We start from the raw sequence: 12,617 nt of genomic DNA on the forward strand, positions 1-12,617 counted from the left end.
TGAAGGGAGACTGAATTTCAATGGCTCTATGACAGATCCCACTGAAAAAGGAGGAGTTACGCTCAACAAGCACCCATGTGAGAAGTGAAGTTGTTTTGGAGGTATAACATTCAGGCTTAGAAAGATAAGGCCATGCCCAGAAAAGGCTCTCTTTAATGGGGCTTTTATGAGTCTGAATGTTGATGTTAATGACTTTTTGGCAGTTTTTAGTTTTCAACCGAAGTAGCAGGGTTAAGGGAGACACATAAGGATTAAGGAACAGTAGGAGGCCTCCTTTAAAAAGAGAAGAAATGGGCATTTTGCATTCACTACCACTTACCTCCTGCTCTCGTTGAAATATTACAACCCGACCCCCCTTGTCCCCTGTCGCTAGTAATTCTCCTGTGTGGTTGAATTCTACCGTAGAGATAATGTCAGCTGCAAAGAAGAAGACAAAGGCAATTTAAGTAACTGCACACTTACTTTGAAAGGATAGATAATAGACATACTTTTCTGTGCATTTAAGGGCTTAGGGCTTTGTCTCTGCAGTGGAATTTACAAGGATGTTAAGTTCTAGGTTTTAAATGCCACCAGAAGTGGCACATGGAAAATAAATTTCCTAGATGACCACACTGCACTGTGGTCTCCTGGAACATCTGGACAAAATAAAAGGGAAAAGCACATTTAGACCCTTTTGTTTTAAGTGAGAGAAAATTAACTTCATGATGGCAGATGGAAACGGCGATTTTATTTGATAATTTCTACCAACCACAAACACTTTGTGCACCCATGGCCTTTATGCCATCCAAGAATCTTCCCCACACAGGTTTCAGTTGTGGCTGTTCACATCAGGGCTGAGGGCTGTGATGAAGCAAGGTTAGGATACTTGAGGTTCAGACACGGAAAATGGAGGAATAGAGCACAAAGAGATCATTGGGAAAACTCTGCGAGTCACGAATTCAAGGAAGGAACTGATGAATGCTGCCGCTTGACCCGTGCCCCTCCTTTTCTTGTGAGCTCAACACATCCTTCTGGAAGAGCATGCCTTATTTCAACCCCAGGAGAAGGGCACTGAGAAAACAAGGTCGTAAGGGCAGAGAAGTGAGGGCAATTTGTACTCTGTATTTCTAGTCGGAGAAAATCCACAGGCACCAGGAACTCAGATCACAGATAATTGCCGAAGGAATGCCAGCCTGCCAAGTCTTTTTTCCATGCTGGTTACCCCCAGAGGAACACGGACAGGTAAATTACCTATGATTGGATTTATTAGGGCTATTTTTAGAAAAATGTCAGAGGTTAATTCCCCCACAATTAGTCCCCTGCAGGGCTCCAACAATTGCTACTAAGAGTACAAATGAGTTAAAATAAAAAAAAAAAGAAGCCGGGGAATTATGATGATGGCCTTTGACAGGAACATTCTGAAGATAATGTCTATGAAGAAAAGCAAAGGGAGACAGTGAGGTGGAAAACTAAGGCAATTACCCGAGTAATTCCGACCTGGAATATTACTTTTATATCATCATTTCAGGATTTTCTTTGTATGCCTGATTTGGTCAGGTATGCAGTGTGAAATTCTCCACTTCACATATAACTGTCCTTTTCCGTGTATGAAAATGCTCCTCACGGTCATTCTTTGTGTAGAAGTTAATAAAAATAAGGCATAAACCCAGGTTACTTTCAAGCTAGACATATTTAAAAGAACAATTCTCAATTTCTTGTTTGGCTTCTTAGATAACTGACCTCATAGATGGCAAATTCAGAGCCCTACAGGGCCATGAAGTAACTAACATAGATGAAGTAAAGCAGGTCAACTAGAAACACTATGCCTCCTTTAAAGCGGAAAGTGGCTGTTCAGCTTAAGCTGATTGAGGGCATGAAATATTGCATGTATTGCCTGATGTTCTAATTTTTAAAATATATATAGGAAGGTGGAAATCAGACTTTTATGCAAACATCTCTTAAAGTTTATATAATTGGCAAGTATTTTTTTCATTGCCGTGAGAATGAACAAATTAATTATGTATCTGTGGGCTGAATATAGTTTGTGGATCATCAGTTCATGACTTCTAGTCTGTAGAGTCTTCATTTGGAATAGACTACCCCATTCCATTGCTGATGCTCTTAACTGGAAACCTAGTTCATTTTTTCAAGAAGACTCCTCCAATGAATGCTACTTTAAGGAAACACAAAATAAGCAATATGGTTACTAAGTTCCAGATATAAGTTTAGAAGGTTCATTTATGTAACCAATGCCCATGAATTGAGAAGAAAGTCCAGTCAGTGAGAAAGCCAGATATCTCAAGTGAGGTATTTGACCACTTTCCTTTGTTATCATTTGCCCATCTTAGCAAACTACTCTCATGTATAAAAGAGAGAAGGCATCTACTTAACATTTGCAGTTGCCTCAGATTGCCCTGCTTGAAAAGTACCAGTGCCAACTTATGCTTCTAACATTAACCACGCTTCTGGCTTTTCAACGAGTCATTAGCAAAGGGTTCTTCATGGGACTTCCCAATTTGGGTAAAGCCTGAAACGGGAATGGCTATTGATTTTCACTTTTGGTCTTTGGTCTAGCACAAAGGCTGGTCCAGTTCAAGGCTCTTGAACTGCTCGAACACAAACATTTCTCATAAAGAAAGAGTATTAAGAAATCATGAGAGGTTGGGAGCCAGACCTGAGGTTTACAATGCCCAGCTCTTATCTTAGAGCTCCATTCTAAGGTTGTGCTTACATGCTGTCTATGCCCTTTCACTGGGCAGTGATTAATGCAGAACTCTAGAGTTCTGGGTGGGCTTCAAGGTCCTTACAAAGAGAACTAAAGATGGGCCTTTCCTTTTGGTGAAGTTGGGTATCAGAAGAGAGTTAAGTAGCTTTTCCCAATGTGAGCTCTTGGCTCAGTTGCCAAGAAGATGTCACTTCAAGGGCAATAACATTTGCTTTCCCAGGGGATGACACATACATTGTCCTTCTTCCTAGACACTGAAAGTGTCCTAATTTTCACTTTAAGATCCATGCAAGTCAAAACAAGGCAGGATTCAAGTGCAAGTCAAAGTCACATGATTTAAGCCAGTGTTATTAGAATTCTGCATTTGGAATATTAGGCATTGTCCCAGGTAATAAAAATACTTCCTTTGTTTTCCAAGTGTTATTGTTCTTCAATGCTATGCCTCCCTCAAGAACCTTGTAAGAGAAAGAGTTATTTGCATGGCAGGATTCTGAAATTCCTTAGTCCTCTTGCAAAGACCTTATCTTTATTTTAATTCTACTAGCCAACTGCTCTGTACATGAACCTGTGTATATCACGCCATTGTCTACTTCCCTTCAGAGAATATGCCATGGCAGCTCAAGTTAATACTTATTTTGAACTTTCATGTTTCCTGACTCATTTATCATTGCTAAGCCAGTAGGTGTAACTGGAATACTTTACTGCCCCATCCATCTCTGCATATCTTCATCTATGACTGTTTAATAATTGAGGCAAAACTCATGAATCACTCTACATTCCAATTTCAAGTTACTGAAACTTCTGATACAAACACTCTTGTGTTTTTAGCATGCTCTTTGGTAAGGCAGTTTAAACTGAAAAATATACTATTCAAGACCAAATAATTTTGTGATATGGAAAGAGGAAATATAATAAGGCAGCAAGTTTAGAGATAATAACGTCATTTGAAATCATGGTCAACAGAACTCGACTCATTAAGTTCAACACGGTTTTCACCTTTAAATTATAAGTTTATATGACAATTCCACATTTCATTAAATGCTCAGGCTAATCATGCTGTTGATCAAGAAATTATAAATTTGAGCATTTTTCCTCTGTTCTATATAGATGTGGATAAATTTAAGCATTTTTCCTCTGTTCTATATAGATGTGGATAAAGTACACATTGACTAAAAACAAAAGCCAAAAACAACTAGAGATGTCAAATGTAGTTAAAATGATTTTTAAAGGAAACCCTGGGTGTTGTGAAGTTTGCCCTAGTCCAAATCTGTTTGTGCTGATTTAATTTCCACAAGATGGTGGCCTGGTAACCCCATTACTGGCTCAATAGGCATTATTAAGGCTGAGGTTTTTTTTTTTTTTTAAATCAATCTCAGCATCCTACAAAAGTTAGCCGGGCATTTGGCACGCGCCTGTAGTCCCAGCTACTTGGGAGGCTGAGGCGGAAGAATTGCTTGAACCTGGGAGGCGGAGGTTGCAGTGAGCCAAGACTGTGCCACTGTGCTCCAGCCTGGCAACAGAGCAAGACTCCATCTCAAAAAAAAAAAAAAGTTCCAGACTGATAATTTCATACACAAAATATCATTTACCTGAATAACAGATATTGACTTAACAATGATATTCATGTAAGGCTAATGATTGTGAAGCTTATGGAAACAGATTAATCTCCTAGTTTATCCCTAGTCTTTTGAAGTATCACGCCAGGCTGGAGTCTATGCAATGCCAGAGGATTGAGTTGAGGCAGGCACCTGGATTATTAGGGGACGTACAGTTCACATAGTAGGGTGACTGTTTTGATAAAATGGTGACTCAGTTTAGACTTAGGATCTAAACTTAAAGTCTACAGATGAAACATCTTACTGACCAGGTCACTAGCACTGACCTCTCAACATCAATCATAGAGTAATGCAATTTAGCTTTCAGAGCCCATTAAATGTCTTATCTTTCATCTAAGAAACATTTGGTAGACAATATCATAAAGTCATTTACCCTACTTGTATCAGCTGACCAGTTCTTCCCACTCAATACTTGGCTCTATTTCCAATGATTGGATTGGGTTTTGGTAGTTTTTTCCCTCTGCTAAGACAAGAATGGAAAATAGATTTCGTAGTGGATGACAGTGGTGAACTAGTCATAGTTACCAGGTTTGTGTTGAGAAGGTTTTGCGGGGTCACTTCTAGGCTGGGGTGCCATGATTAATGGGTAATAAATCTGGGGTGGGGGAGGTAGGATGTGTATCATTTGTCATCTCAGTACAGAGGCTTCTAGCTAGACTGGCAATGACTACTTTGTGGATCATTAAACAAATGGGATTCTTAGGCATCCTGGTGGGAATTACAATTGTTCCTCCCATCCATATAAAACTATAGTCTCCTTCTTGAGTCCTGGTTCACAGTCCAAAGTTAGCATCCATTTTCTCTGATAAGGTTTACTTCGGTAAGTTTTGTTAACTGAAATAGTGCCTTTGAGCGTATTTTCCACAAATAGGGGGTTGGGGAGGGGACAGGAAAGAAGTCTGGTTATGGCCAAACCCAAATACTCCTACTGGGATGATGTCAAGATGACCTTGTTGAAAGATGTCAATATGTCATAAAATTTGAAAAGAATTAGTCAACAAAAGAGTTTTTGTCAAATGATTGTAATTTTGTCAAAGTGTTTTCATTTCAGAATTTATCTTTTCTTTTTTTTTGGCAGAGCTAGCTGAGGTTTTCTCTTGGACAAAAAAAGCTCAATTGAATTGTTTTGTAGCTGGAGGCATGGGCAAGGGGGTGTCCTCAGGCAGTCAACTCCCTGACGGGTGGGCTGAGGGCTAGGGCTGAGCCTCAGGTGGGTCTCCTGCTCCCTGTGCTACCCTGCACAGCGACCTCGCTCCTGGGCTGTGGAGCAGCTGCAGGAGGGGCAGGCTGGGAGGGGCTGCCGCAGCTGTTAGCTTGGGCAGGACATCCAAGGACTCGGACAACAGCTTCCCATCGCAGGTCTTGATCTTCTTCACAACCATGGCCCTGGTGGAGCCGGTACAGATGAAGGAGCTGGAGCCCAGGCCGTAGCTGAGGCTGGAGCTTATGAGGCCCCATAGGTTGAGCTTAGATCATCTGCATAGCCACTGGTGGTCTTCGTATGATACTCATGTTCTATGTTCTGCATCCCACACTCCAGTCGGCTCTCCTTGCCTTCCAGCAGCTTCCTGTATGTGGTGATCTCAATGTCCAGGTCCAGCTTGATGTTTACCAGTTCCTAGTACTCACGCAGTTGCCATGCCATGTTCTGCTTGGACCGCTGCAGGGCAGCCTCCAGCTCAGATAGCATGGCGTTGGCATCCTGAATGGCCAGCTCCCCAAGTGCTGCTTAGCATCTGCATCAGTGGCCTCCAGGGAAGCCCTCTGGCCTTTGAGGCCCTCAATCTCAGCCTGAGCTGCTAACGTTCTGATTCATCTCAGAGATCTCAGTCTTCGTATGCCTCAGGTCATCCCTGTGCTTCCCAGCCAGTGTCTGCAGCTCCTCGTACTTGATCTGGTACAGGCTCTCAGTCTCAGCCCGGCTATGGTTGGCAATCTGCTCGTACTGGGCCTTGACCTCAGCGATGATACTATCCGTGTCCAGGGAGTGGCTGTTGTCCATGGACAGCACCACAGATGTGTTGGAGATCTGGGACTGTAGCTCCTGGGTCTCCTCTTCATATGGCTGCCTCAGGAAGTTGAACCCGTCAGTTAACCCTTCCAGGAAGACACCAGCTCCACCTTGCTCATGTAAGCTTCATCCACATCCTTCTTGATGAGGGCAATTCATTCTCCATTTTTGTAAGCTTATTGATCTCATCCTCATACCTGTTCTTGAAGTCCTCCATCAGCCCCTGCATGTTGCCAAGCTCCACCTCCAGCTTCAGATTCTCCGTGCCCAGAGTCTCTAGCTGCTGCCTAAGGTTGTTGATGTAGCTCTCATTTATGTCATCCATGTTGCTCCATGCTGTCCTCTGCTGCTGCAGGAGGCTCCACTTGGTCTCCATCATCTTGTTCTGCTGCTCCAGGAACCTTACCATGTCATTGAAGGAGGCAAACTTGTTGTTGAGGGTCTTGATCTGCTCCTTCTCCTGGGTGTGCATGGCCTAGATGTTGGGGTCCACCTCCAGGTTAAGGGGGCTTTGCAGGCTCTGGTTGACCATAATGGTGGTGATGCCTCCCATGCCACCAGCCCCACTATTGCCTCCACTCAGGCCACCCCAGAAGCTGCTGCTGCCCACTCGGGAGAAGCTTGAGGAGTTCATGTGGGCACTGGGCCCACTCAAGTAGGAGCAGCTGCTGAAGGCCTGGGGGCCAGAGGTTGACACCTTGCAGGACTTCTGGGTCACCCTGATGGACATGGTGGAGGCAGCAGTGGTGGCAGGCAGGCTGAACCAGGTGGAGGTTACAGAAGGAGTGGAGAAGCTGCTGCTTGATAGAATTTATGTTTTCTAACAGGTAAAGCAATATGTACGATTACAGAAACTTCTGTTAATAACAAGGTGGCCCTTAAAACATAAAACCAAGTTTCCTTTACAATATGACTCTCCTACAAATAATTGTTAATGACTACACACACACACACACACACACACTCTCTCTCTCTCTCTCTCTCTCTCTCTCTCTCTCTCTCTCTCTCTCTCTCTCTGTCTCTTTCTGCAGACAATAGTTTGTCAGGGAAAACCCAAAATGGTACTGTTTTGGTGTAGGATGTACATAATTTATTTTCTTATGGTCTTTTCTAAATTTTCAGTATTTTCTATTTTTTGCCATAACCATAAATACTTGAACAATTTTTAACTTGTAAACAATTTTAATTGGTTTTCAAACTGAATGAAAGATTTTAGCATTTAACTCAGTGGCTTTTTAAAAAAATTTAAAATTCATATATAGGCTGGGCCTAGTGGCTCACACCTATATAATCTCAGCACTTTGGGAGGCTAAGGCAGGTGGACCTCTTGAGCTCAGGAGTTTGAGACCAACCTGGGCAGTATGGTGAAACCCTGTTTCTACCAAAAATACAAAAAATTAGCTGGGCATGGTGGGATATGTTTGTGGTCCCAACTCCTTGGGAGGCTGAGGTGGGAGGATCACTTGACCCTGGGAGGTGGAGGTTGCAGTGAGCTGAGATTGTGCCACTGCACTCACACCTTGGCAGCAGAGCTGGACTTGGTCTCAAAAAAAAAAAAAAAAAAAGAAAAGAAAACCTATATATCTGCATATGTATATATGTGTGTTTGCATAGATATATATATATACATGTATATACATATATACTAAAATTCACTTTTTGTAGCATCCAGTTCTACAGGTTTTGACAAATGCATACAGCTATGTGTCCACAACCACTATCATGATATAGAACAATTCCCTTAACCCCAGAAAGTTCCTTCATACTGCTCTTTTAAGTGGACAATTCTTCCAACAGAAGTAAAATTATGGGAATAAACTGAACTGATAGGTATAAGAGCTGTAAGAGTTAAAAATACTGTGCAGATACAGAGGTTTAATACTACTGGCCTCTATTGATAAGACTCAACTTGATTTGGCACCAATAATTATTTTGTTAGTACACAAAATCAAAGATTTTTTTAAAAAATCTGACTGTCTAGATGTTATTACTGTTTGGGATTCTGTTTGAGTGGTACGGAGCTCAAAACATTCATCAATACACTTTTGCCAGTCTGCACCACAAACTAGGTAATGCAAAAAAGTATTCTACCTTTTCACCTATGCCCTCGTCTTTAAAAGGAGCCATGTTTGAGTTCCTTATTCAGTAGCGTTACCTTCTTAACTCGACACTACTTCTCACACTCATTTAGTTCGGTCCAAAGACAGAAGTAGTAAATACACAGTTCTGATTACACATGCCACATTCTTGCTATCTTTGACCTACTGTGTATAATACATTCTTTCTGTCTGATCCAGAATTGTTTCCTCTGTCATTCAACCAGTGTCTGGTATTTGGATACTGAATCCTTTTCCTTTCATTTAGTTAATTATGTGCATACTGGTTTTATCTTCAAACCGGTGCTGGTATACCTCTTATATGAAAGAATACAGATAGAAGGGTCCAATAGCTCCAATTCCCAAGCTCTTATCACAAGAGCTGTTTCCTGCTTAACCATAAGTGAAGCATTAAAAAAATGAGCACTGCTTAAATGTCAGTCTGAACCTGTAGATCAAGCCCATTAACAGCAGGTGATGTGTCATGGCAGATACTCTTGGTCGGTTACTCCTATTCAGTGCCTTTCTTCCTTGCCTGCCTCTGACTGTCCCACTGCAAAGGCTGGAAAACTCACATACTTGCTTTTCAGACTCCCTTGTGGCTAGGGGTGATTGTGTGACCCAGATCTGGCCAATAAGGCATATAGGAAAATCTACTGGGGAAACAGGATGGGGAGAGAGATTCCAGGAAAGTGTTTTTTTCCCTGAATAAAAGGACGTAGCGAGGGGAGGCCTTCTGGCCGGACTATTCATTGCTTCTTGCCTTTGTTTGTACTTAAATGTGTTCACAATATGTGGGGCTGTGGCAGCCATCATGTGAACATAAGGTAATAAGCCTATGGACTTTAAAAGGCTAAGAGGCTGACTATGACAGATGGGAGAATGGGACAATATCTTTGATGACACCAATGAACAACTAAAATCTACCTTAAGAAAGCATATGTCTGAACTTGTTAAACTCTGGTTTAAGCTTATATTAGTAAGTTTTCTGTTATATTCATCTAAATTCATGCTACTAGACACGTCCTTCCATCCTTGTTTTCCTGATAGCACTTTGCACAAGGCCAGGTTACTAAAGCATGTTGAGTTGGAAACTCCCTTGCCTTACAACATCTTTGCACAAACTCTCACATGCACATTTCCATATCACTCTACCACACAACCAATTTTCCTTCCCACTTGCTTGATTCCCAGTATTTAGATGGTTTGTGTTTTTCCTCCTTCCCCTGCTGTGGAGATGGTGTATTATTTTTCAACCATTCAAATATGAAAGCAGCTTATTGCGATAGAAATGCCAACCCCGATTTATTCATGGTGTTCACTGTAAAATTATGACTTCAGAGGGACCTAGCCACACCCTCCTTAGGAGTCAAGCTTTCCCTGCTAATATGCAGGAAGCCTACCATGCTTGTTGAGCTGTGAAAATCCAGATGGTGGGAAGCAGGTGAGTAATGAATGCCATGCTGTTCCCATTAAAATGCACACAGCTTCCCCAGGCTGACCAAATCTCCAACACTAACCAGGTTTGAATCAACCCAAGAACATGTGGGCTGATGAAGATTGCCTTTTTTTTCAAAACAATTTCCTGCAACATAGATGCCTAGAAGAGAAAATTTTTCCATAGTTGGAACAAAACTTGCCAAATGGGCAAAGAAGTCTTAAAAATTATAAGTCTCTAAGTACAGAAAAATCCAGTGGGAAATTGATAGCAGTCCAGACTTGCCTACATGCATGTATGGTTGACAGTGGAATCTGCTGTCAAGGTGTTTACCATCTGTCACCCAATCTTTCAAAAAGCAGAGGAGCAATGAACTGCACAGGCAATACAAACTCTGTCAATCATTCAGATCTATTATCTGCACAATATTGGACACCTATGGCTAACCCCAAAGTCGGCAGGACTCCAGGTCCAAAATGAGAAAGCTCTCACATCTGTGGGAAATGGGAATTCTTGGGCAGGCCTTGTGCCAGCCAAACACACATATTATGGCATCTGGCACATCTTTAGTCAGAAATTTTGGTCTATCAGATGCTCTGAAGTCAGTAAGACATGGTATCCACTTTGTGGAATCTAAAATTCTCCATATTTGGAGTCTGGCTCAGATATCACTTCCTTAAGAAGCCCTGTGTGACTTCTTTTAAGCCTAACACAACTCCCTTTATTATGCAGCCTCATTATTCCCCATACTTTGCCTTCATAAGTTATCACCACTAATCATTAGCATTTATCACAATGGTATTAGAATTGTTTAAATGCCTGTTTCAGTCTCTTCACTGTAAACTCCACAAGGAACTTGTTCACCACTGAACCCTCAGTGCCTAGCTGAGTGTCTTAGTACGAAACAGATGCTTCTCAATCTTTTTTTCTTTTCTATACTCACAAGTCCTTAAGCAATCAATCTTTTTTCTTTAATGGATCACTGAATGAGAGTTGAAGAGAGCCAGTACCAAAGTAGATCAACATATAGAGAATGGATAACCCTAAACAAAGTACCAATAATCAAAATACCTATGCTGGGTAGATGAGATATTTACTTAAGATGCAAGTGAAAGTTCTCATTTGGAATAGTGAGTGTTTGATGATTTTAGAATGAGATAGATTGCTCAATAAAGAACAAATCTTGTCCTAGAAAGCCTTTGCAGCTTTGGCAGGGATTCAGGGTCCTATGAATAACAGGTAGAGAAAGAAGATGGGTTGGGGAAAGAGGATGCCCAGGTAGGTTGCTATTTGGGAGAGGGCATGGAGGTGATAATAAGACAGCCAAAGTGGATGAGCGAATAGGTCTGAGATGAAAGACCTCGATTTAATGAATACCTATTATGGTCATGTCTCTGGGCTGGGTACCAGGGATATAGTAATAAGTAGACACAACTGGTACTTGCCTTGTGAAACTCTCAGTTTAAGGGACTGGGAGGTAGTAGGAGATTGGGATACAATTAAAATGTTAGGGGAAAGTTAGTCAAAAACTATGATAATAGAGATTTTTAAGTCACAGAATAATCCTATTATTAATATTATTTACCTAGAGGGAAGCAGGGAGTCTTTACCGTAATTCAAGGAAACGTATCTCAGCCATATCCTTGCATGCAGTAAATCTCTTTTATTTCTCTAAAGGACAAATTGAACACTAAATACAATGTGTTTTTTTGTTAAACTGTAGATGAACCTGGAGAAATGAATGAAGAATATGATAGGCAAATATTTCATTTTTTTCTCCTAAAACATGAGGTCCCTATGTCAAACAAAATAAAAATGCTGCTAATAGTTCACAAGGTTCTATTATGTTATGATGGTTTTTCAATGGCCTTAACAAAGAAAACGAAAAGTATTAGAAACAAGTGTGCCAATTATAATACCATGAATTACTTAGTATTTTTCCTCTCTCTCCCTCCCTCTTTCAAATTTCTGGCTGGGAGTTATGGTATTTTGAAGAATATTATAAAGTATACTCTCTTTTGGATAATATGCATATTTTAAAGCACTGAATGTAATACTGTACACACAGTAGGTAAAGAGCAAAATATGGAATGAATAAACTAGTGTTAATTTTCATCAGCAGCAGTACCCAATCTTTAATAAATATTCATCAGGATAAAGGCAGTATAGTACATACTTACTGTTTTTTTCTATCTGCTGAAAATTGGATATTTAGAAAATCTATTATATTTGACTTCATGGTCATGTAGCAGTTTAGATAACAATGAATAATATTAAAACTAGGAAAATCAGGAAAGGTTTTATGTTAATAGGACATGAGGGCAATCCAGCTGCAATGTCTGTCACCCCATTGTTCACCAGGGTTGATTTGGCTGATCTGGCTGGCTAGACAGATGTCTCCTTTCTCCCTCATCACTCCATGTCCATCCCTCCCAGAGCTGTGTGGTGAGTTGAAGGGCACAACCATCCCCAACAGAGGAGGACTGGTCTTTGGTCAAGGGTATATAAGTAGCTGTGTTTCCCTGCTAGAACCTCCAAACGATGTCTCAAGATTTAATGTTAATCAATTCATTCATTGACTCATTTATTCACTCAATACATATACATTGAACACACCAACTATATGTCAAGTACTATTCGAGATATTAAAGAAATATCAAACAAAAATAGATAATAGATCTGTCCTCATGAATGTTACCTTCTAGTGGTTGTGGGGAAAAGACAATCACCAATGAACATACTAAATTACATT

At 40.9% G+C, this 12,617-nt stretch overlaps 1 protein-coding gene across 36 annotated transcripts in view; it reads right to left on the bottom strand.

Annotated features, from left to right (window-relative positions):
• The window catches only part of PPP2R2B (protein phosphatase 2 regulatory subunit Bbeta), a 494,567-nt gene that overhangs the window by 120,242 nt on the left and 361,708 nt on the right, over window positions 1–12,617 (bottom strand). For all 36 annotated transcript variants that reach the window (XM_002744335.5, XM_078362503.1, XM_078362412.1 and 33 more), the window contains one exon: window positions 320–417. In XM_002744335.5, coding sequence (XP_002744381.1) covers window positions 320–417 — 98 coding nt within the window. The remainder of the gene's footprint in view (window positions 1–319; window positions 418–12,617) is intronic.

The sequence above is a fragment of the Callithrix jacchus genome, chromosome 2, assembly GCF_049354715.1.
Source record: "Callithrix jacchus isolate 240 chromosome 2, calJac240_pri, whole genome shotgun sequence".
NCBI lineage: Eukaryota > Metazoa > Chordata > Mammalia > Primates > Cebidae > Callithrix > Callithrix jacchus.